At 41.2% G+C, this 25,596-nt stretch overlaps 2 protein-coding genes across 3 annotated transcripts; both read left to right on the forward strand.

Moving 5' to 3' along the window:
* Window positions 1-2,039: 2,039 nt before the first annotated feature.
* Window positions 2,040-15,852, forward strand: wdr35 (WD repeat domain 35). 2 transcript variants are annotated; one of them, XM_070920189.1, is made up of 28 exons: window positions 2,040-2,095; window positions 2,187-2,304; window positions 2,910-2,981; window positions 3,147-3,239; window positions 3,326-3,454; window positions 3,591-3,724; window positions 4,185-4,350; window positions 4,444-4,589; window positions 4,821-4,946; window positions 5,254-5,439; window positions 5,735-5,770; window positions 5,876-5,936; window positions 6,854-6,998; window positions 7,433-7,502; window positions 7,906-7,959; window positions 8,062-8,171; window positions 8,308-8,527; window positions 8,632-8,712; window positions 8,845-8,981; window positions 9,819-10,022; window positions 10,193-10,339; window positions 10,932-11,064; window positions 11,226-11,336; window positions 12,148-12,312; window positions 12,571-12,711; window positions 12,916-13,072; window positions 14,178-14,418; window positions 15,322-15,852. In XM_070920189.1, exons 1-28 carry the CDS (start codon window positions 2,072-2,074, stop codon window positions 15,470-15,472), a joined length of 3,558 nt encoding a protein of 1,185 aa, XP_070776290.1. In that variant the 5' UTR covers window positions 2,040-2,071; the 3' UTR covers window positions 15,473-15,852. The 2 variants fall into 2 exon arrangements, with proteins under 2 accessions (XP_070776290.1, XP_070776291.1); XM_070920190.1 differs by lacking the exon at window positions 5,735-5,770.
* Window positions 15,853-18,442: 2,590 nt separating this feature from the next.
* kcns3a (potassium voltage-gated channel, delayed-rectifier, subfamily S, member 3a) lies at window positions 18,443-19,738 on the forward strand. Its single transcript, XM_070920728.1, has one exon. It carries the CDS (start codon window positions 18,443-18,445, stop codon window positions 19,736-19,738), a length of 1,296 nt encoding a protein of 431 aa, XP_070776829.1.
* The last annotated feature ends 5,858 nt before the right edge of the window (window positions 19,739-25,596 follow it).

A 25,596-nucleotide genomic window follows, 5' to 3' on the forward strand; every position in this document is an offset into this window, starting at 1 on the left:
TATTTGTACTTTTAATGACAGTAGAATCAGAATGTAAAGTTTGTGTCTGTTGATGATTAGTAGAGGTATATTTTTATAAAAGCCCAGTGTCATGATGAACATTGCATCTACACTTTTTTTTATTCTATTTCCTTGACTGTCTGTTCACTTGATGAACTTTCAGACAAAGTGAACCTGATTGAGGGCCAACAGCAGTATTAAAAACAACGATGAAGATGTCAGAAGACATGTATAGGATTAGCAGTGTATCCAATTTTTTTGACCAGCCGAAGTCATCTGTAACCCTCAAAATCTCTTCATGTTTCAGTAAAAATGTCTGGTCTGCATGGTATTGATTTATAATGCAGTATTATAACCCTGCATTTTGCATTCTCAGCTCTATCTGTTATCACATCTTACAGTAAAATCAGGTATAACTGGTGTAAATGTTTACATATACCTGTATTTTTGCAAGAAAAGGTACAGTTCCTCCAAAAAGTGTAAGCCATTGGGTTGAGACTCAAACTATGTAAGATAATTAGGGATGTTATAGAATAGATAGAAGTGTAAACCTCAAAAAAATGTAACATGTTAAAAGTCTACTTTCATTATGAATGTTTTTTTGGTGGAGAAAGTGTTGTACCACATCCTTGTTGTGTATTCACTGCTCTGAGAGCATTTCCTCAGTGTTCTTGTGTTCTTGGTAGAACACAAAGCTTCCATCCATAACCATAACACAACAGCTAATCTCTTATACAACAAGAGCATTGTTGTTACCCCTCTGATTGCAGCACTATTACGCAGAGAAAAGACCAAAAAAAAAAAGCCTGATCCACTTGGCCCATAGCAGCGTTACAGTGTTCACAGTGAATTACTATAATCTTTTTCTTTGATACCTGAAATATTTCAACTTTATTGCACAGCATTGATTGGTAATTATGGTTTTGTTTGTAACAGACAGGTACAATTGTTTTGGTGGGAGAGGCAAAACAGTTTAGGGAGTTCAGGGGTGATTGGACTGCTTCAGTACTTTGCATCCTTAGCAAGTCTTGGACCAAGGTTTTCTGGTAGCAGCCCTGGCCATTAAAGAGGATTTTCAATGCACTAAGTTTTTTTTAAACCGTGAGATTTTGAGCTAAGATTCACTCAGTTTTTGTAACCAGTTAAAACAGTATTTCACTGTACAGTATTTTCATCATACAGTACACACATGTACTGCATTTTCTACTTTAGTCATAGCCATGGAACACATGTGAAACAAAGTGAAATGAGCACTTGTGATATATGGGTCTTTGTGTAAACTGACAGTTATGTGCATGATATATTTTGGTGCTTTTGTGATAGAAAACAACTTGCCTGTATATTTTTATTGGAAATACCGTTGCACATGGAAAATAAATATTCTGAGACAATCTCTTGTATTGTGTGTTGCACTAGTTACCAGACTCACATTTAAAATTAATACAATTATGATATGGACTTTTAGCAGAACAAATCAATCCGTTTTGAGAAAGACTTTGATACCTTCACTTTACTCACGTTTGCATTTTGTTTTGCATTGGTCAACATACTACGTTTTTACAGTAGGCTAAATAATATAATGCAGTGACGATTCTTCAAACGAATGTCTACCTCCAGAGAAAAACTACAATTACCAGAAAGACCCTAAATCCAACGCTTCCGGTTTACGGTTACCACGGGAGACCGAGGGAAGCTAACTGTTATAGCCTGTGGATATTGGAGTGCCCCGATACAAGCAATGAAACGCCGAATTTGAACTTTTTTTTCCAATAAATTTGCTAACGTTATTCACTGTAAACGAAGGTACATTGAACGTTAACCGTCTTTGGTACTTGGTAAATGTCGCGTTAGACAGGTAACTAGCAAAGCTAACTGTATAGGCTAACGTTACATTTACCAGAGGCCTTATGATGTAGCTAGGTTGAAAAAGTTAATGTTAGCTCACGTTAGCTTTCTACTTTGCTAAATCACGTCAGGTTAGTGTCTTGTTATATTAACTAGTATAACTACGCGATAAGATATTCATTTCGGTTTCACAGAGGGCTGAAACGTTGTCACCGCCACCATCACTATGTTTATCTACCTCAGCAAGAAGGTCAGTTCCCTCCGCTAACCACCTATCAATACGTCTGCTAAAACACAGAAAGTTGGTTAACAATGTGGCTTCAATTCCCCGTGTTTTATAGATTGCTATCCCCAACAATATCCATCTAAAATGTGTCTCCTGGAACAAAGATCAAGGCTTCATTGCATGTGGAGGTGACGATGGTCTCCTTAGGGTGCTCAAGCTTGAAACTCAAACAGGTAAGTTGAGAGGAGGGAGCTAACAGCCTGCACAGTCCTGGTACACACTCTCTCTGGCTGTGTGAGTGCCTTAGATGGTGAAGCCACACGTGAACAGCTTTTTTCATGAAAATGAAAAATCGTATTCATTATAAAGGAAATCTACAAAGTATTGAACACCTACAATACACAGTGCAGATTTTCGACACAATCAAAGCAGTTATGTAATAACCATGTGATTGTGATTTGGGGCTTTTTGAAACACGCCTCTTACATTGTGTAAGAAATATTCAGAAACGTTCATAAGCCTTTTTTTGGCTCTGTTCTGGTGCCTCAGTGTCCAGTCACTGTAAGAAGAAGTATTACCAACTTGTCCACTGTGTCTGTTGGACAGACCCACTACTATGAAGTTATTATGCTGTTAAACAGACAGAGAAGACCACCAACAGTAAAGTGCAAGAAACAATAAGACCTCTGCTGGTGTTTATCTACGAACTACTGTTCCAATGCTGTAGATGAGTGGTGGCCCTTTTAATTTTTTTAACAGTTCCCTCACTGAGAATTGCTTGAACATTGTTGAGGTTCCGAACCTGATCTCTTTTAGTCTTTTATTGCTTTGTCAACAGATGATGCCAAACTGAAAGGTCTTGCTGCACCCAGTAATCTCTCAATGAACCAGACTCTAGAGGGACACAGTGGTGAGTTATATTCAGTGGTTGCCAAACCTTTTATCATTATACTATGTTAGTAACAAACTAACATTTTGTCCACAAAATGAAAGTATATACATAGTCTGGTGGTGCAAGGACGTGGAGCAAGCCATAGGAAATGTATCTGACACTTCATGATTACTGCACTGACAGGCGCAGTACAAGTGGTCACGTGGAATGAACAGTATGAAAAGCTGACAACCAGTGACCAGAATGGACTCATCATTGTATGGATGCTCTACAAAGGTGATAACTGCCATCAAACTAAAAATACAAGTTATCTTAATAACTAATGGGGCCTTTACAGTTGTTTGTCTTCGCCCCTTGCTCAGGTGCGTGGTACGAGGAGATGATCAACAACCGGAACAAGTCGGTGGTGAGGAGCATGAGTTGGAACGCTGATGGTCAGAAGATCTGCATTGTGTATGAAGATGGAGCCGTCATTGTTGGATCTGTAGATGGTAAAAACAGATTCATAGCGTGTCTGCGAATAAATGGCGATCAATCACAATATTATTCCAGCCAGATTTGGCATAAAATCGCTGAGGCTCCCTTGACAAGGAATGCTTTGTTCACATACTGAGGATTTTTTTGTAGGAAACCGGATTTGGGGAAAGGAGCTAAAGGGAAATCAGCTTGCTCATGTGGCGTGGTCGCCAGATAGCAAGATCCTCCTCTTCGGCATGGCCAACGGGGAAGTACAGATCTATGACAATCAAGGGAACTTCATAGTGAGTGCACAAGCTTAAGTAAAATAGAAATGTCAATCCATTTTAGTATGTACCCATTTAGAACTATATGGCTTTCTGACTCATAGGATGCAAATATTAATCAAAATGCAGGTGCAACGCAGAGTTTGCAGAGGGAGTGGCAGTGCACATTTGATATTTTTATAGGTGGAAACAGCAGGTTTAGGAAGAATCAATCTATTATTATACATTATCAGAGTGCACATTGTGGGGTGAAACACTCTTTAAAGCTTTAAATGGTGGGATATTAAATTGTTGATGATCCAGAAATAATTGTGTAAAGTTTTGTGAAGTGTAGGACTTGAACATTTCTGACTCTGGTGACACAAACAGACTTTTCAAGCATGTCCGATCCTATCATTAGCTATCATATGCTCGCTTTTACCGATTACATTTTAGCATATGTTGATTTTTTTTATGTTCCATCTGTGTTATGTTTCAGATGAAAATGACCATCAGCTGTCTCACCAATGCAACTGGAGCTGTCAGCATAGCAGGCATCCACTGGTACGCAGGAACTAGTGGTTATGTTGAACCAGACTGTCCATGTCTTGCTATCTGTTTTGACAATGGAAGATGCCAGGTCATGCGCTACGAGAATGATGAAAGTAAGAAATAAAATCTGCAGTATATTCTCCAGGTTACTTTTCAATTAAATGTTTACCAGTGGTGATGAGCTATGCTGCTGCCCTTTTCTTCAGACCCAGTGTGTATTGACACTCTGATGAATGTGGTCAGTATCCAGTGGAATCATTGTGGCAGTGTTCTGGCAGTGGCGGGTTCCCTCAGAGCCTCAAATGTGGAGAAGGAATTCAATGTCGTGCAGTTCTACACGCCATTTGGAGAGGTGAGGTGAAGATTTTGTTCCCTTACTTACAGTGTTTTATACATATGAGCCAACTGAACAGCCAACCCTGTGATCAATGGACTCTGCTCTACCCCCTGAGCCACAGCCGCCCCTCTGTTGTTATGCCATTCTACATTGTTGGGTGGTTGAAAATGCAAGAAGGCTGGGAATTGAGCTGTTGAGATGTTGTTTTTGATTTTGCACTTAAAATGCTTTTTGGTGTTTAAACAGCATCTGAGAACTCTAAAAGTTCCTGGGAAGCAGATGACAGGAGTTGCCTGGGAGGGAGGAGGGCTGCGTATTGGCCTGGCTGTGGACTCCTACATCTACTTTGCCAACATAAGACCAGACTACAAGGTACATGTTAACGCTTGTGTATGACTTTTGATTAAAGCTTTTGGGAGAGAAGGGGGCAATTCTTGTAGACACTCGTAGACAGAGAAAACCTATATCTCCTCGCCACTGCTTGAAAAACAAAGACAAATATTTTCTATGAACCTACAGTACAAAGTGCTACTACTACTAAAAGACGTAGCTACCGCACTATACCTCCCAAGTTATTCTGACAAAGGAGTTGTTTGTAGGAACATGTCTTTTATTTGATTATATTTCTTCCCGGAAACCCCACACAAAATCTCACCAGCTCTTTTATGTCTCGTTACAGTGGGGCTACTGTTGCAGCACAGTGGTGTATGCCTACACAAAGCCAGAGCGGCAAGAGTACTGTGTGGTTTTCTGGGACACCAAAAACAACGAGAAGTTTATCAAATATGTCAAGAGCTTGATGTCCATCACCACCTCAGGGGACTTCTGCATCCTTGCCAGCAAGGCAGATGACACCCAGCCTCAGGTACAAACACCTCCGGATGCTATGTGCTAACATGGCAACAGTAAGAGGAACGCAAAAAAATACAGGATTTGTAATGATCTGTAAAACATTGCAGGTTGTCTTGATACGCTAGTTACATGCTGTATGATTCCGACAAGCTTTTCCCATTGCTTTTGACAGATCAATTCTAGCTCTTGCATACAATAGGGGAGATACATTATATACAGTAGGAGATACAGAGTGAGCTGTAATAGTACGGATCACAAATGTTTCTCTGCTGTCTTGCCTCCTGTTTTTCAAATTCATTGCTACCCAGGAGGATGCAGAGTTAGAGTCTGGGAGTCATGCAAGGGTAATGTACAAATTAAACTACACACTCAAAATGGGGGCCATTTGTTTTGATAAAGAATCATAAATTGACCTGTAGAATATGTTTGCGCTACTGTGTGTTTTTCAGTATGTCTTGATTCTGTGCAACTCCATTGGGACTCCACTGGACTCGAAATACATTGACATTGGTGAGTCCATACAGTAAAGCGACAAATATTAATCTTGTGATGCCACTTCATTTTAATTTTGTAGTTAACACGCCCTTAAAGTGAATTTTCACATGGCATGCAATCTTGCAACAGTGAACTTGATAATAATCTTCTGGTGGCACAGCAGTGGGTTGATCAAAGTCCCAATTTACCATAAGGTTGGTGTATTTCAGCAAGCCAATGTGAGAGATCACACCCTGTGTATAGAGAAATGGTGGCTGGCGTTCTGCCACCTGCTGCCCACTGTTGCATCTTTCATGGGCCCACAGCATCCTATAGCAAACAGACAGTGAGCACTGTTGGTGTCACTGGTGTCTTTATGTCTCACCCAGCATTCTGTCTCTGCTTGACGTGGCCAAATGTTTGCTGAGAAGCTCAGGCCAAGAGAGCTCCAAGTCTGCAGATTTGAAATGCTTAGTGGTCTGAATGGGTTTCAGATACCCAATACCACCTTGGTAAATAATAAGAGAGGGAGTTCAAGTGCGCCCTTTGGAGGCATCTCCTCTTGTGGCCTCATGATCCTCATCATCTATTTGAGTACACACTGTATTATCTTATATTTATCTACAACGAAAATATGCGACATTTTTATAGTGATTTACAAACGTTAATTTGCCAGGTTTTTCCAATGCAGTTTGGTAAAGTTCACTATAAGAGAATTAATTGTATTTCATGTAACTTTTTCACCACCCAAATAAAATGTGAACACCTAATTACCATTTATATTATATGTACTGAAACTGTATGGTGTGAGATCAACAAGAACAGACTTTAAATTCCTCTCTGTTGGTGACATTGGTAACACAGTCCTCTGCATTAAAAGTTTGATGCCAGAAGCTGGGCACACACACGATCTTCATCTTTGTAATTAAGTCTGTCCCTTTCTGCTTGGTCAGATCCGCTGTTTGTCACCATGACCAAGACACATGTGATCGCTGCATCCAAAGAGGCTTTCTACCTGTGGCAATACAGAGTGGCGAAGAAATTAACAGCCTTGGAGATCAACCAAGTGACCAGAACTAAGAAGGAGGGAAGAGAGAGGTGACTTTTTTTCAGAAACTGGCATAACATTTTCAGTACGATGGAGCTGTATCTTAACTCAATGTCATAAGGACTGTTTAACAAAGCCAGGCAGTGAACGGGCACGAACTAGAATGCCCATGTCAGAAATTACAGTACACATCAAGCAGATCATGGAAAGTTACACAAGTGACCACCAAGGCTAGATTCTGTGAGTCAGTGGGTGAAACCTTGGGTTTACTGGCTCACTGTTTCACTGTAGGGTGTTGGTGCTGACGGAGCCATGAAAGAGATTCATTCATCTGAATCAAATGCCACTAAGGTTCCAGACAGGCTAGGCATGACCTAATGTTCTGCCAGGGCTATCCTCGCACCCGGACCACAGTTCACCTCAGTGGAATGGGTAACTGTTTGTCTGTCTCTTTCTCATTTGTTCCCACTTCCTGCCTTTCCAGGGTCTATCACATTGACAGCAACCCATCTGCAGCCAATGACAGTGGTCCAGATTTTGCAAAAGCCTTCACAGTAAGACACCACCTCTCAAGTTTCACAGGTTTCTGTAACATCCAGGTTGTAACACAAAATCAAAAATTCACTCTACAAAGACACTTCTCAGCCATTTTTAAAACAGTATACTATGAAACTACAATGTTACATCCATCTACTGTATGTGAAGCCCTTTTTTTCTTATTTCATAAAAACAAACTTCACAAGGTTTAATTTACTGGAACCTTGTCAAGCCACAAGTTTTTTAGACAGAAGTTTCTGTATAAAATTGAATAACTAAACATTATTTGTTATTATGAATTTATTGATAATTTATTATAAATTGTTAGCTCACAAAGGAATACATTAAATGAGAATAAAGTGATTTTTTTAGGACAGAGAAATTGTCATGGCTCGCATGTGTGTTTCTGTTCTATTTCAGGCAACTCGAGATCCCATTTGTTGCATTACAGCAACAGATAAGACCCTGATCGTGGTATGTACATCTCTGTTTTAATTATAACATTTTGAATCATGCAATAAAATGAAAAGTAAAATTAAAGTAAAACACTGAGTGTTTGGGTGCATGTACTTACAGGGCCGTGAGTCTGGCACCATCCATAGATACAGCCTCCCAAATGTTGTTCTCATCCAGAAACACACTTTGAACAACAGAGCCTACTATCTGTCCTTGAACTGCAACTCCAGGCAAGCATTGATTGGTATTATGCAGATTCAACTTGACAAAATTCGAAATTTGAACACTTTTTGATAAAATCTTTTTTATTTTTTAAGTTCACATTTGCAGTGCTGTCACATAAAATGTAATCATTATTTTCTTTAGTCGTCTGGCCATAATCGACATCGCCGGCGTGCTGACTTTGTTGGACCTGGAGGTTCGTGCCTCCGCAGACGACAGCACGGGAAACCAGGCATCTGCGGGAGATCCATCCAAGTTTGAGCGCAAGGATGTTTGGGACATGAAGTGGGCGAATGACAATCCTGATCTGTTTGCCATGATGGAGAAGACCAGGATGTATGTTTTCAGGAACCTAGACCCAGAGGTGAGTGTGCAGGCATTTGTGTGATGGACAGCTGCACTGTCACGTTGTCACGAATTAAACATTCAGCAGTTTTTGCGGTCATGTATTGTGTCTTACAAAAACAGGAACCAATCCAAACATCTGGATACATTTGCAACTTTGAAGACCTGGAAATCAAATCTGTCCTGCTCGATGAAATCCTGAAGGTAAACCTTTGGTCAAAAAAATTATCGATGATATCTAAAACATAACCACTTATGCTAATATCAATTATTTCAATAGAAAGTTTAATTTTGTTGACTTAATTAAACACTGAGTTATGGAATCTTGCGCGACAGGATCCAGAGAGGCCTAACAAAGACAACCTCATCAACTTTGAAATCCGCTCACTGAGAGACAGTCGAGCATTGATTGAAAAAGTGGGGATTGAAGATGCCTCCCAGTTCATTGAGGACAATCCTCACCCAAGACTCTGGTAAATTCAAATGTTGATCTTTGCTTTTGATTCAGCTTAAAACATGGCTTTGAGTTTAAGATGTTATCGTTTGTGACCACACTAAACTAATTTTATTTTAAAGGCATCTACTTTGTTGCTGGTTGTCACAAAAAGTTCTTGGGCAACCTTTTCCACTTAATCAACAAATGTAAAAGCTTTCATGAACATATAGCTTGTATCACTGTTATTTTATTTTAATGTAGTGATACAAAGCTGCAAAATCAATTCTCAAGCAAGCAATTCCTAAATTGTATGTGTCGGACAGAAAGAAGGGAAAAACATTTGAACTTTGTTGTCAGCTCAGGTTAGCATTAATTAATGGCTGCTGTCACTAGCATTTTTCATCTGAACATATGCGCTATGCTGGTGTGGGAGGATGATAGCAGATTTCTGGCAAGTCTTTTGAAGCTGCAGTGTGATCGCTGTAGCTTATTTGTGTTCTCTGGCTGGTGTGTCAGTTCTTGCAGCATCCCTCAAAATCTGGCAACATCAAAAAATGGCCCGTCCTCTTTGGAGTCAGTTCCAATCTTACAACATAAGGATAATCTTTGCACTCGTCTCATAGAGTTATAAGTCATAGAATCATTGAGCTTGACACAGATGGCTTGATTACAGACAATTATTTGGTGAAGACCACTTACATATTGATTTACAGTAAGTAACAGTCTTAGTCATGGATCGGTGAGAGACGAGTAGCTCCATTCCAGTTTAAATCTAAATGAATCATATTAGAGTGGGTATAAGGATTTATCCATACACATCATGCCATGCCCTACTGGTGACAGTAGCTAACCACCCCCTTCTCTCTGTTATCAGGCGTCTGCTGGCTGAGGCAGCCCTCCAGAAACTGGACCTGAAGACGGCTGAACAGGCCTTCGTCCGTTGCAAAGACTACCAGGGCATTGAGTTTGTCAAGCGCCTGGGCAACCTGCAGAGCGAGCCCATGAAACAGGCAGAGGTGGCAGCTTACTTCAGCAGCTTCGAGGAAGCGGAGCGGATGTACCTGGATATGGATCGCAGGTACATTTAGCTGATATTTGTTGGGGCATATTTGATGGTGAAATTAAAACGTCCACTAATTGATCCAGTTCCTTCTTTGCCTTTGTTAATTTGACATTTTCAATGTCAGTGTTACCTTGTGCCACCAGTTCTTTAGGCCTGATGGCTAGCGGATGTTTCATTTCTTGTAGGGACCTTGCCATCAGCCTTAGGATCAAGCTGGGAGACTGGTTCAGGGTTCTCCAGCTGCTCAAAACCGGCTCTGGGGACTGTGATGATACTCTGCTGGAACAGGCGTACAATGCAATTGGGGACTACTTTGCTGACAGACAGAAGTGGTATTGAGATTTTCTTTACCCTTTCTTTCTCTCGTTCAGTGTATTTAGTATATAAACAATGTATACCTATGTTAGAAGTTTATTTTGCTATACATAGTATATCTGTTTTGGGAAAGTCGTTAGCACCATGTGGTATATTTAGTATATTCCAAGCATAAAAAAAAATGCATATATTGATAATAAACTTGAAAGAATCACTGGTCATCCCTCCTGTTTTATACAGTACGTGAAACGATCCTAAACATGATTCCAGTGTAAGCGATGGGGGACCAAATCCACAGTCCTCATTCTGTGAATGCACTCTGATGTTCAGCTGAGGCTATTATGAGGCTTCAGCAGTCTGAGTTAGCAAAATCAAGTGGGTGTCTTCCAAAGTTACAGTCGTTTGGGAGGAACGTAATAGCTGGAATAGCATTAGGAATTGGCAGTATGGACAGTAGGAATTATTAAAATGACCAATAATTCTGTCAGTGTACTTACGGACATCTAAGTATTGTTCTAAGTCTTGGAAAACTATGCGAACCTATCCTTTAAGACCAAAGTAAACGTTGCATCACTATGGGTTTTAGATATAAATTCTTTCTGTTTCAAGGGTCAATGCAGTGCAATACTACCTTCAGGGCCGTAACCAGGAGAGGCTGGCAGAATGCTACTACATGTTAGAGGACTACGATGGCCTTGAAAGGCTCACCACTGTGCTGCCAGAGAATCATAAACTTTTACCGGTGAGCCAAATGTTCAGGTTCGACCAAAAATAACTTTGATATTCTCTTTGGGCTTCATGTAGATGTTTCAGGCATCAATGACTCTGAACCTGTACCTTTTTTAAAATAAAACCAACTCCACAGTACCTCCTCCATCGCCGTTCTCCATCTCTGTGTTGCAGGAGATTGGACAGATGTTTGCCACTGTGGGCATGTGTGAGCAGGCTGTGAACGCCTACCTCAAGTGCAACCAGCCCAAAGCTGCTGTTGACACCTGTGTCCATCTGAACCAGGTGAGAGACGGACAGACCTGTGGCGCCAGAGTTTCTGAGTGACGATCTGAAGACATGCCAGCAAGCTTCAGATTAAACACACACACACACACACACTTCGACAGCTTTGGACCACAGCAGTCACTGTGGCACCTGCTGTCCTCCCACTCCTGTCCTCTTCCTGAGTGATATTTAGCCTTGGAGTGTGAACGCTGCTGTCTAACTACACTCTTCCAATGTCAATTTTCACATCTGGCTCAAGAGAAAAATGGTTGTTTAACTGTTCTTTGTTCAGGTCAGAGAGAGAGAAAGAACTTTCTTTACATCAGTAACGTAAGATGCAGCTGTTTAGCCACAGCTGACTGTAGTTTACAGAACGTTCACTTTGTGCTGTAATTGAGCATGTGTTAATCCGGAAGGAGAAGTCGTTAGCAGTCCCTGCCTTCTCTGACGTTTCTCCTGCTGTGTAAATACTGTGTTGTGACAGTGAAATGAACAGCCTGTCACTTTAGTGGTTTCCTCCTAACCTTCCTGTTGGCTCATCCCTGGAATGAAAAGCACAGTTTAACAGTTTCTCATGTTATCTAACTATTGTGCCTTGACTGTAAGACAGCTATGGATCATTGTCAGTAGGGTTTGAGTTTTGGGAGCCAGAAAATGATATTAGTTCAAAACAGATTTTCCACTGAAAGTTAAATTCAAGCATTCATGGCACTGACTTTAATGATCATTGTTTCGGACTCATTCGACGAATACCATATTGAAAAAGCGACAGGCAAAAGTAATGATGTTGTAATTTTGTTTTTGAATGAATGTTGTTGTTTTCTTACAGTGGAACAAAGCAGTGGAACTCGCCAGGACCCACAACATGAAGGAGATCAAGTCTCTCCTCTCCAAATATGCTTCACATCTGCTTGAGAAGAATAAAACTTTAGAGGCGGTGGAGCTGTATCGGAAAGCCCACCATTTTCTTGATGCAGCCAAACTCATGTTTAAGGTAGTCTTATGTTTTCATGCCCATTCCCTTTTGAGTAGCGCCATGAAAAGAAAAAATGCGGCTTCTCCATTAAGATAAAGGGGTCTGCTTCATAATAATAAAACCAAAATTTGAGCTGAGCTAAAATGACCTGGTATATATATATATACATATATATATATATATATATATGTATATATATTCTATTTTGATATGTAGCTAATTGATTGCTGTGGTGTTTGTGGGCTCATCCCATGGACTTTGTGGCTGCCGTTACAGATAGCAGAGGAGGAGGCGGAGAAAAGGACCCGACCACTGCGGGTGAAGAAGCTCTATGTGCTGGCAGCACGTCTTGTTGAAAATTACCACGAGCAGGTGAAGACGTCACAGCAGAGCAAAGCCAAAGGGAAGAAGTCTGAGGTAATATATTACAGTATACTTGATACAGTACATATATTGTTCTATTTTTCTTTGATAAAAGCTTGAACATGTTGTTTATGGCCTATTCTAGAGCTGGATAAAGTCAAGATTGTATTCTAAATGTACAGATTGGCATCATATACTGTACTGTATAGCATACAGTATACAGTATTGTGTGTTTATGTTTCATTTGCTGTTTATTAGGCAATATTTGCTCTCGCTGGGCTGCTTGAGGAAGATGCAACCTCTTCAGACAACCGTATTGTGGACAATGCCTGGCGTGGAGCGGAGGCCTACCACTTCTTCCTGCTTGCTCAGAGGCAGCTATATGAAGGCTACATGGAGAACGCAATGCGCACAGGTACAAAATCACATAGGACACTTATATATACCACATATAAGGTAATGATTAATATGCAGTATTCTCCACACCTACTCAGGAGGAGGAGTTGAGTTTATGGGATATTATTTTGTTTATATATTGTATACCCTCTTTTCACATTGAGAAAATAAAGTCATAAATGATAGTTTTTAGTTTTTGTCTCTTCACACATGTTTGAAGTAGATATGATTCTGATATAAGTAGTAGTAAAAGGAGAGAAAGCAGCTAGACAAACAAAAAGAACAAGCAAGTATTGATTTTGTCACTGCTCTCGCTTTCATCTCAGTTAAAGCCTCGTTACACGGCCTCCTATTTCATTTTTGAATCAAAGGCTATACTGTACATGGCAGAGCGCAATGCTTAACTTTAAAAACAATGTTTGTGGTCATCTGACCAAAGTCTGCTATCTCTCCCACAAACTTAAATCTGAGCTCTTGCAGCTTACCATATCATATCTAAATGGTCTCTTGATAGTTTTAAATATCATGTATGCCTAGCTTAGCTACCTTGTCTTAAGCTTTACTTATTGCCTCCCCTATTTATTGTGTAATTTGAATTATTAGGATTTATTTAGAATTATATGTTGCCCAAAGTGGCTCAAAAACAGCGAATAAGACCATAAATTTAATCGAAAATCACCTCCATTTCTGAGACACTAATATCATGTTCCTGGCCACCTATGGTGATCTTTAGAAAGCTTGACATGGAACTGAGCTGGGTAGCTGGCTGGCTTTATTTTACATACTGTGAGCAGTGTTTTGACTGACAGGAGGATGCGTACATAATGAGGGTATTTCTACCAGCCCATGCAAAACATGGCCTATGCAAAACTGGGTTTGTCTTGGATGTGAGGCCAATAGACACATTTTGTTTGTTTACACTTTATTTTATAACATCTCAGCTGAATGCAAACCATTAAGCTCAGACGTGGAGGGGGATTTACCCCAGAAAAACATTCATATGCTGTCAAACTATTGGTTGGAAGTTGTCATTCATGATTTTTTTTTACTTGGACAGTCTATGGACTTGAGCTAAAGTCAACCAAAAAGAGTGAAAGTCTAACTCCTCACTGTTTCTCTCAAAGCCCTTCACCTGCGTGAGTATGAGGACATCATCCCAGCGGTGGAGATCTACTCTCTGCTCGCCATTTGCTCCGCAGCCAACCGGGCCTTTGGCACATGTTCACAGGCCTTCATCAAGCTGGAGTCCTTGGATAGCCTGAACCCCGAACAGCGACAGCTTTACGAGGATCTGGCGCTGGAGATTTTCACCAAGCACACCCCAAAGGATAGTCGCATGATGGAGTTGGACATATCATCAGAGGGGTGAGCTCAGGTCAAACTCTGGCTCCAAACTCTGATGGGAGACTAGTTTCCTATACTTTGTGGCAGAAAGATCGCATTATCATATTATTCAGATGCGTTTCAAGAAAATGTTTTGGAGGACTTTTGCAAGTTTTTTCACATATTTGGACAAATTCATGCATGCTGTTTTTATGTCATTATGTTCCACGGTGAGGTTAGCTTACCTCAGATTCACTGATCACCAGGAGAAACAGAGACACAGTACAGACATGATGAGTTTGTCTAAATCTACATCAGGAGGAACAGCACTAATTGCTATAACACTTTATTAGGTGTTTTTAAATGACTAGTATCACAATATGAACCAGTAGCATGAGTGGCCAGAGTAGGACAGTTTCAAGACTTTGCAGTAAACAACAGCCTATGTTATTCTTTATTTGCATTTTTCCCATGTAAACTCAACACCACATAATAGTGCACATGGCCTCTGAAATATGTTCTACAAAGGATTCCTGTTCTTAGGCTTATTTTTAAACATTGGCTTTGGCAACCTATTATATCTACAAATAGTTTTAAAGTTCTCTGCTCCATCTCTGGGAAAAAGGCAAAAACTAGTCACGACCCAACTCCAAATGCTGTTAAATGAATAAAACAAAATTTTTAATTAGCTATACTTAGCCATTCTATTACTAGCACTGTGTCGAGGGCCACACCCAGTTGCAGGTAGTAGGCAATAAATAGTTAACATAGAGCTATAGAGACAGGGACCAGGGACATGAAGTGGATGCTTTCATCACTAAAAGGGGAATTTGACTAACAGACCACTCTCTAAAAACTCTTTTGTCTTCCTTTAACCCTTTTACTGACGTTTCCCATGACCTTACTGCATCACGATATTAACTTATCTATTTTTCCCCTTTTTAGGGCGGAAGGAAAACTACCCACATGCATCGTGAGCGGTCTACCGATCCAGGAGTACCAGTTCTGGATGTGCAGTGTGTGTAAACACTGCGCTCTAGAGCAGGAGATCAGCAAATATAACTGCTGCCCGCTGTGTCACAGTCCTGTAGCATGAAGGTCAATCCCAGAAGGATAAGGATTCATTTTTGGAGGGAAGACCACATTTCCAAGTATTGTAATGTACTTTAGTCTATATATGTTTTGAGTTTGTGGAACACGTGAATTCAAAAGATTTACTTTTGGAAACAGCTGCACTTGGTTTCAACTATGAGGTTAATACTCAAATAGGCAGCTGTGACGATGCTAACAGAACAAGCACCTAAACTGTCATGTGTGGTGTCAGCAGTCCAAACATAGCAAAATACATGTTCAGCGAGCTTCAATTGAAATGTCTTTGATAATTGAATTTTGTTTCTATTACCTTAAATGTTGTAAAATAGATGAATGAATACAACTGCTTTGTTGACTTTTTTATAAGGAAGTACACAATGAATAAACTCGTATTAATACAACAATTTCAAAATGTATTTTGATTGGATTTCATTTTTCTGACCTTTTTATTGGCATGCCACATTCTTGACCACTGTACACAATGTGGAAAAGTACTGCTTCACAAAGGACAGACACCATTATCACCAGCTAGTCCATTTGGAAACAAGCAATCAATGCCCACACCGTCAGTAGTGTTTACTGAGAACGTTACTGCACTTGGGAATGGTGCTTAACAAACAGGTATCTGTGCTGAACCATTTGTAAGGAGCTCTTAAGTACATCCAACCAGATGAAATACCTCTTTAAGTGGGGTATGCCTGTGCTCCCCAGATAACGAGGACAATGTTTGTTTGTTTTAAATTGACCTTCTAACATTCATTGCATGGTAAATAATTCACACAACACTAATGGCTGCATAAAATAAGCTTAAGGAAAAAAACTACATCCTCATGGCCCCACCGCTGTAGTCTGTGCTGAGGTTCCTCTTCCTCCTCTCGCAGCTTTGTTGCGTTTCAGTGATCCACGCTGACCTGCCTCAGATGCTATCTTCTCCTGCCATCTGCTGCCGGTAAATAGCATCACTGAGCAGGCTACAGCATCAAGCAGTCATTGTATAAAAGTTATTTTGCTTAGTTCATTTAGTTATATTTTCTGTAATTTGGTATGCATTGCAGTAGGATATTACATTGCTGTTGCTCAGAGTACTACAGAGTATTTTGGTGTGCCACTGCAGCTTAATTATTACTTACTTTGACCAATAATTACCCAGTTTTGTCTGTTCCAATATTACGGCATGGCACCAGGTTTCTTCAACTCATTGTAGTAATCTTCTTACATGCATATGTATTAATTCTGTTCTTAGGTTGAGTCTGAATTATACTCTATGTCCACATATAAAAAAGTGCCGATACATGCTGATTTTAACATGAGTTTTTGGACATTACTGAATCTTTTAACCGGCTTTGTCTGTCACTGGGCCCATGAAGGCCAATAATCTTTAATCTCTGTCTCAAAGCGTGTCAGATGGTAATGTGGCATGTTTAGGTGTTCATGTCACTAGCCACACAGCTTCTGACACCATATCTTCCCTAAGTTTCTTGCACACTTCTACTCCCTGTACTCCCTCTGCTGCCAGGCAAACTGCATAAAAAGTGCACGTGCAAAAACAGTGTGTGTGTGTGTGTGTGTGTGTGTGTGCAAATGATGCACTTGAAAGGTTGATATACTGTACTGCAGGCCTATTGCTGTTTTATCCTATTTTATCTCTTTGCAACCAATTGTTTATTTAGTACTTTTTACGTCTTACACCCCCCCTCTGCTGTATTCTATCAGTTTATTTTCCAACAAGTTTTAAATGATCAGCACAGCAAATCCAAATATGACACAAAATATCCACAACAGGATAAAAACAAACAAAAACCAAATGAGAAACAGAAAGCAGCCCTTAAGGAATACTGTGAGCACTTACACCTGCAGGATGGTCAAATATCTACAGCGACGCCTTAAAACGGGCCGGCCACTGTAAACACATCAAAGTGCAAATGCATCCCATAAAGCAGCCTGTTAGTGGGGAATGACCCGGCAGCCCTGTCCTGTCACAAGCTGCGCCGGACTCCACTGCAATGTACACTGCACACTCCGGACTGAGCGCAGCGAGCCAGCCACAGGACGTCTGCGCCGCCGGGACACGGCATGGCCAGGTAGGCTGCTCCAACCATTCACTCCAGTCCCTGCGTTTACTTCGAGATGTTTGGACAGCAGGTGTTACTCTCCTGACGTTGTTTGGCAAAGTAATAATCTGTGCACGGTTCTTTAGGATCATATGGTGCAGGACTGTGTCCCTGTGCCTGGCGCGCAAACTTTTATTTCACTTCAGCCTTCTACTTTTTATGTCTCGCCGTCGTTTTTTTCCCCCCTAAAAGAGTCTAAAACACCGACTAACTGTTATTTGCTGCAGGAACGTGTCAAATCTGACCTTGTCTTGCCATTGCACCGCAATTTGAAACGCGTTATTAGCGTGCGTAACTCAATACGAGCAAGACAGCGCCCCTCGTTGTAGAGCTACAAGCGCTGATCACTGTTCGCGAACAACACGGGGCAGTGTCTGCAGGTATCACCGCGGTCCTGCCGTGAAAACACGACCGGCGCAGCCTTCTGCTCTGAGCCACTGGTATGCATTCAGTTTCATGGGTTGAGGTGCGTTTCTGTTGCAATTTAGCACATAGAACTCCAAAACGTTGAATAATGTCCATTGCATGTAAGTATGAGTGTTGTCATGATGTGCGACTTTGTGACACAAATAGAAGTGTAACTGTGTATTTCTAATGCCCGATGGAAACATTTTACCTCTAGGTTGCAAATAAAAACTGCACAGCAAGCGGTGCTGTCATTGAACCATTCCACAGGGGTGTCACGGAAACCCAGATGCAACTTGATACTCGACAGCTCTGCTGTAATGCACTTCAGTGTGATCGAATGACTTACAAGAAAGTGTGAGGTGTGCTAATTCCAGTGTCTTTGTGCGCAGGCAACAAAGCCTCTGAGATTTCTCGCCAAAGACAGCTGAGCAGTGTCATCGTGCAGCCGCTCCATCATGGTGTATGGACAGATCCTTCGTCAGCACAGCCCCGATGGTCGCTTTATTAACGTCAATGTTGGTGGCTTCAAACAGCGGATGGAGCACAACGTTCTGAAACGATTCCCACAGACGCGCCTGGGCCGCCTTCTGTGTTGCAGCTCAAGAGAAGCCGTCCTGGAGCTCTGCGACGACTTCAGTCCCTCCGAAATGGAGTACTACTTTGACCGCAATCCGCTGTTTTTCTGCTATGTGCTCAACTTCTACCTCACGGGCAAAATCCACCTGGTGGACGGGCTGTGCGTGATCTCGTTTTGTCAAGAGATTGAGTATTGGGGCATCAAGAAGCGCCACCTGGACTTCTGCTGCAGCAACAAATTCTATGAACTGATGGAGTTTGCTGAGGATAGGTGCTGGGATCAGGGGAGCGATGACCTGCAAAGCTTGGACTCATCTATGGAGGAGCTGTCGGTTTTGGAGGAGGACACTGAAAGGTTTGAGGGCTCCTGGTGTGCAGATGTCCGCAGGAATATTTGGATTCGGCTTGAGAATCCAGGTTACTCCACTTCAGCCAAAGTGATGGCTGTAGCATCCCTAAGTGTGGTCATTATTTCTATTGTTGCCATGTGTGTCCACAGCATCCCGGACTTCCATCAGTTGGATCTCAACGAGAAGGAGATTGAGAACCCAGTGCTTGGCTTCTTTGAGAGCCTCTGTGTTCTTTTCTTCTCCGCAGAGTTTATTCTTCGTTTGGCTGTTGCACCATCAACCAGGAAGTTCTTGTGCAGCCCCCTCAATATTATTGACTTAATGTCAATTATGCCCTTCTATGTCACCATGGCCTGTGATATGATGGATGAAGGTGAGAACACAGACCTGGAGAATGTTGGCAAAGTGGTGCAGATTTTGAGGTTGATGCGAGTGTTCCGCATCCTGAAACTGGCTCGTCACTCGCCTGGCCTCCGCTCACTCGGTGCCACGCTGCGACACAGCTCCCGTGAAGTGGGGCAGCTGGTGCTTTTCTTGTCTGTGGGCATTTCCGTGTTTTCTGTTCTCATTTACTTTGTAGAGAAGGAATCTCAAGAGTCGGAGCTGCAGTCTATCCCCATCGGCTGGTGGTGGGCCACCATTAGCATGACCACAGTGGGCTACGGGGACACCTTTCCCGTCACGCCCGCTGGGAAGCTGATAGGAACCCTGTGCATCCTCTGTGGGCTGCTGATCGTGGCTCTGCCCATTACTAACATCTTCAATAAATTCTCCAAGTTCTATCAGAGGCAGAGACAACTAGATCTCAGGCAAAGCAATAACTGAACCATCTCCAGCAAGTACAGGTTTTTTTTTTTTTTAAAGAGTACCAGGATGCAACGTCAAAGCTTTTAACCCCACAAACTCCTTCATCGCTCGCAACTCATGAGAGGCTGTAAAAGAAGCTGTGACCATGACACATGGGCAGGGAAAAGGGTCAGCTGCAGAGTGTATTGTGTTGTGACAAATATGTGCGTGGCTTAAGGGAATAGGTTAGTTCAACATGTTTGCCAAGTTCGATGCCCTGTTTGCAAGCCATTAAATGCAGACGTTTGACAGCAAAAGACTTTTTAAGAGTTTTTAAAATTCCTAATTTGCGCCCCCTGAACAGATACCACACAGCATTCTGTAGTTGTTAAAGTCCTCTGCCCGAGCCCATCTCCATTCCCGCCATGCCGTTGCAGTCCTCATCTGCCGCTGACCCACGTGTCCTGTTCTCATGTCTCTGTTGTATCTTGTGTCAAAAGGCTTTCAATCGCTTAGTCCAACGAGAGGCTTCTTGCTGTTTGTTTGGTCACCAGTGTAATTAGTTCTTAATCAATGTACCTGGGTCAACAGCAGTTGAAGTCAATAAAACTCCTTACAAGGACCTGAATTCACAATTCATCCCGCGATGAGTATCGAGAGCCTTTAAACGGAGGAGAATAAACCAGACAATAAAGTGATGTGTCTGGGTTTGTCTTATTATCGTATTTCTTCCATGCGTCTGTGTTGAATCTGTATGCAAGCAAACATTTAATCGTGCTGTGGTCTAATGCTCTCGTCCTTGCCGCAGTTACCTTCATCAACGGTTACTGTGTTTGTTTTATCTCTTATCTCGTCCGCAGATAAGAATGTGCCGATCGATGAAAACAGACCAAATATCCGAGCTGCCCTCTAAAGAATGCCAGTACTGTAGACCACCTCAGGCCAGTTGGTTTTAATATAAAGCATGGCCTCTACAATGTGGTGATCTTTAGTCAGGTTGTTCTCAAATGGCAGCTGCAACACTTCTGGTATTTTGCAGCCGTCAGCTGTCGGGGAATTGCTAAGCAGCTTGTGGCTTCAGCCCTTAAATAAACGTCTGTGTCAGCACTCAGGGGGGTGGTCACCTTTTATGCTTGGGTCCCTCCTCCTGCGTACTGCCTTGACGCTCAAAGTCACACAGTGTTGGACGCTTGATTTAGTTAATTGCTTCAGTCTTTATAAGTGAACGTCACCGTCAGCAATATCTGTGGCCATCTCAGTACTGAAGGAGAGCCAGGTGGTCTCCACACAGGAACACAGAGGCTGGGGCACCCCCATCACTAAAAGAACAAGACTAAAAGCCTCATGGTGACCACCGTGAGGCTGCTGGCATGACGTTAGATGTTACTGACATGATGTTAACATGCATGTTGACAACATACATGCAGAAGGGACGACACGAACCAAAGAAAGCCAACAAAAAGAGCACTGGAATCACCTTGTTTATTGAACTGGGCTGCTGTTCAAACAATGTATTGTTCAGTATTCTATGATATCATTTAGACCACATTATAACAACAAGAAATGTCGGATTTTTGGTACACTATTTCATTCACTCATCCCTATACCTTACGTCTGGTTCACAACTATTTGCTCCTATCACTTCATACTATGTTCCATATGTTTGTCAAAGGCCTCACGTAGCCACACAGGAACCAATCACTAACCACCTATTCAGCTGCACCTGTGCACTGCTTACTCCTCTTGCTGATACTATCAAGGTCGATTTACTAAACAGTCACATTAAATGAGGCTGTATGTCTGGAAATACATTACGAGTTTAATCAAATCCAAATGGTGCCTTTTATTGAATTCTTATTACTATTGCAATCCAATATTGACAAAGAAAATATCACACTCACGTTACCGTGTCTAATCAATGATATTCTACACCCACATAATCACTCTTTCCTTCTACGCCCTTATTTTCTATTTAAACTGACTCCCAATGAGTTTAGGGAAAGTCATTATATATATATATATATATATATATATATATATATACATTGCATCTAAATTGCATCTAAGATAAATCTTTGGAGCCTCATCTTCCACACTTAATGACTGTCTTGTTGCAAGACTTAAATCAATTTCCCTTTAATTACCCTTGTGGGGTAATCGGCTGTTCTGCTGACTCAGCACATCGGCTCACAATAAACACGTTGTGTTGAAATGAAGGGCGTGTTCTTGAAATGCTACTTTTACAGTGGAGGGAGGGGGGAAAAAAAGCCTGCACTCTGAAACAGAAGAATAAAAGGTCAACAAGTATGCATGTGTGTGTTGAATTCACTCCGGGCTGTGATCAGATCTCAGGGTAGAAATCGATTCAATCCGAGCACACCTGACAGTGACAGGAGAGGGAGAGGAATCTGTGTGGCCAGGTCCCAACAGTCGCACACACAGTATGGATCATAGGAGTGTGTAGCATATTGTTTGGTTTGGATTTTTTTAGCTGTAAGTGTGTGTGTGTGTGTGCGCGTGTGTGTGTGTATCATGGACTGTGATGTCTCCGTGCCAACCACCTGACTCAGCCCGTTTGATTGATCCTAGTGCCCATGCTAGAATTTCAGCTATCGATGTCTGAAGAGCGCTGGTCCACAAACACAATCACATTACACTCCTCTGACATATTAAAATGATCAGACATTGTCACTATGCTGCCGGATGTGGGCAACAGAGCACAACTACACTATGGTGTCTCACATGTTAGGATCAGATATCCGTACGGCATGAAGATTGATTTTTTTTTTTGGGCTGTCCGGAAGGACAAGAAAAAAAAAAAAGAGAAAAAAGCTAATCAATATAAAATGAAAACCAAAGCACAGTATATGGTGTATATAAGATGTTACTGATTTGGCTGAGATCATTTCTTTAAAGATGAAGCTCAGACTGTGACTGAACACAAAGCTGTCCCCGGTGGCTGGTTGCAGGAGAGCGCTTTAAGTGTTTAAGAACAGACATTTACAGCATGCCAAGAGCAAGAGTAAAGTGGAGGAGTATGAAGGAGAAACGGAAGTTCTATATATATAATGTGATTCTTTTGAGAAAAGAGCACTATTGCATCAAACTTCGAGGCTGCTTTTTTAGAGGATATTTACATTATGCTGACAAAGATAACAAGGGTCAAGGCTAACGGGCAAGATTGGGGTTTTGGTTCAATACTGAAAAAGCTGTGAGGCGTTGCCGAATTTCATCACTTAAATGGGAAGCTGAGCAACGGGCCAATACCTTCTTCTCTTCGTTTAATGTCTTTTATTGAATAATTCTGCCGCTTTACATGTCACAAGATTCCCTGACATGAATACATTTTGGTTTGTCTTCAATTTAAGTATCTTTAGTAATCTGGGGGAATATGTTTTGCATTGCATGCTGTAAAATCTCCATAATTCCATATATAGTATTCGATTTGAAAGGTGATGACAATAGCATAATCAATTTTATGAGTCAACAGTGACTAAGCTCTTACATCAAGGCAACCATTTAAAATGTAACTTGATCGGAAAGGCTTTCACATTGCTGATCTTTTAATTTATGCTGGATTTTTGATCACTGTAGATTATGTGGGATATACTGTTACACAAAGAACAGATAGCAGTTAGTACCAACAAGGCTAGATTTGGAAAATTGCAATCAATGCCTACGCCATTGGCAGCTGAGAATATTAACGCACTTGGGAGCAGTGCTTTACAAATACCAGTCAGTACAGAACGTCTTTAAGAAGATCCTGATATGTTTTTTTATCCTAAATACATATACTACCCACAATACTGGATACCTCTAATGATAATAACAACAATAACAATAGTATTAGTAATATAGGTCCCTTTCACATAAGACCAGCGGCAAAACAGCGTTTTTTGTCAGGGTCATTACAAACTTCTGTAAACTTTTATTTTGAATGTTCTCACCGGAAGTGTCAGTAGGCTATTGCTTCTGCCTTGATGCTGGTGGATGGATGCTGACATTCAGTGGTCACGGGGCGTAACTACAAGTCCTTATATGTTGAAAGTTTTACAGCCTTCTGTTGGTGGTTTTCTATGTTCAAATTCAAATTAGCTTTATATGATTATAATTAAATACAGTACCGCCAAAGCATGATGTACAAGGTTTACAGTGAAAGTATGAGTCAGAGTGAAAAAAGACGTTACTACACCATAAACTCCACAACGCACGATATAACACAACAACTACATTACCGCTGTACAGCTGTACTATGTTTCATACTATAATGACAGAACACATCGTTGCCAGTCATGTCAAATAAAATAATATATATTGAACTGTATTTTAAGAATTGGATGTAACGGTAATAGTGAGAACCATAAAAGAAAAGCGATAAAATCAAGCCAAGAAGAGACGGTAGATTTTGAAAAGCATTATCGTGTCTGCCGTGGTACTTAATAGAGTTAGTGGTTAATACAACAACGTGTCATGGTGTTTACATCGCCCTCCAGTGGCCATAGTGTGTAACTACATCTCTTGGTAGCATAAAAGCTTTATTTTGAATGTCTAAAGCGGAAGCACTACTATTATGTGATTATGTCTGACTTGACGCAAGTGACGTGCAGTTGCAGTTACTCGCTGCGTCCACTAGAGGGCAGAAAAATACGTTATTACAAATACACAAACGTTGCTATTATCCTAAAGATGTGCACCATGTGCATATAGAAAAGGTTGATTACCGCGTTTTTCCTTTGCTGTAGAGAGTTCTTCTAATTCCAAACTTTCAAGGACAGTGTTGCGCACTAATCCCGTGATTACCTTCTTACATTTCAAGCTCTACAGTACAAGTAGAAGTGTGCAGTAGTCTCGCTCGCAAGAGGGCTACCAAAATGTAGCTTACTGATGCCTTCAGCTGCCTCCATCAGTCACGTGACCATCGCCCCTTCGTTGACGTCCCCGGAGTCTTTTGTCTGACAGTTGTTATGCCTTTTCTCATCTGTCTAATGGTCACGGTGACCAACACACTACAACTGCGCATGCCTCATTGATAATAATCAGTCTATGATAACAATACGTGATTTGTACAGATATCTGTATTATTGCCAGACGTGCAGTTGCAGTTACTTGATATAGCCACTAGATGGCATGTTTACTCAGGATTATGAAGTGATCATTCCGGTGAGAAATGTGACAACTACTGTGTGGATCTTCAGGTGGACAAACATTCCCAGGTGTATTATTTATTGCAGGTCTGTGTACTGAATTACGTGGTATAATTTTCCAATAATTATAATTGTGATATTTAGTTTTAACATAAGCCATTGACAACGTGCAGTTGTAGGTACCCATTGTGACCACTAGAGAGCAGTGAACACATGATTGCATCAAGCTAAACACAATGACAAACCAGCACTTCCCGTGAAAATGTTCAAAATTTACAATTCACAAACATCGACTAAAGAGCCCAAAGCAAGTAATGCAGTAATTTGACTTGCTTCGATTTATTATGAATTTTCATCGCGTCAATAAAGATAGTTTAAAATAACATGACTCCCAAATTAATTAAATGACCCACTACTTGGCTCAAGGCAATATTTTCTGGCGTTAAGTCGTTTATCCTGTATGAAATCAGCCGTCCACTTTACGAAGGCAGAAATATACCAATACGTCCGGTGACACCTTTCAGAATAAAACAAGTAGACACGTATGTGAACGGAACAGTATTAATATTACTGCCAACGTGCAACGTATTAGTACTGATACCGCTGAAAATATAAACCACCATGTATAGCTGTATAATTCCCACTTAAACCTAGTGTTGTAATTCCCTGCTGTGACCACTTGAGGGCAGTAAACACATGATTTTAAACACGCTGACCTACACCGTTCACTTCATCGCCCAAATCCGACACAAT

The sequence above is a fragment of the Enoplosus armatus genome, chromosome 15, assembly GCF_043641665.1.
Source record: "Enoplosus armatus isolate fEnoArm2 chromosome 15, fEnoArm2.hap1, whole genome shotgun sequence".
NCBI classification, from domain to species: Eukaryota; Metazoa; Chordata; class Actinopteri; order Centrarchiformes; family Enoplosidae; genus Enoplosus; species Enoplosus armatus.

Coding starts and splice junctions, on each gene's coding strand:
- wdr35 (XM_070920189.1), top strand. CDS start 2,072: ATGTTTATCTACCTCAGCAAGAAG. Junction 4,351..4,443: donor GCGCTACGAGAATGATGAAA/GTAAGAAATAAA, acceptor CCTTTTCTTCAG/ACCCAGTGTGTATTGACACT. Junction 8,528..8,631: donor TCAGGAACCTAGACCCAGAG/GTGAGTGTGCAG, acceptor TTACAAAAACAG/GAACCAATCCAAACATCTGG.
- kcns3a (XM_070920728.1), top strand. CDS start 18,443: ATGGTGTATGGACAGATCCTTCGTCAGCACAGCCCCGATGGTCGCTTT.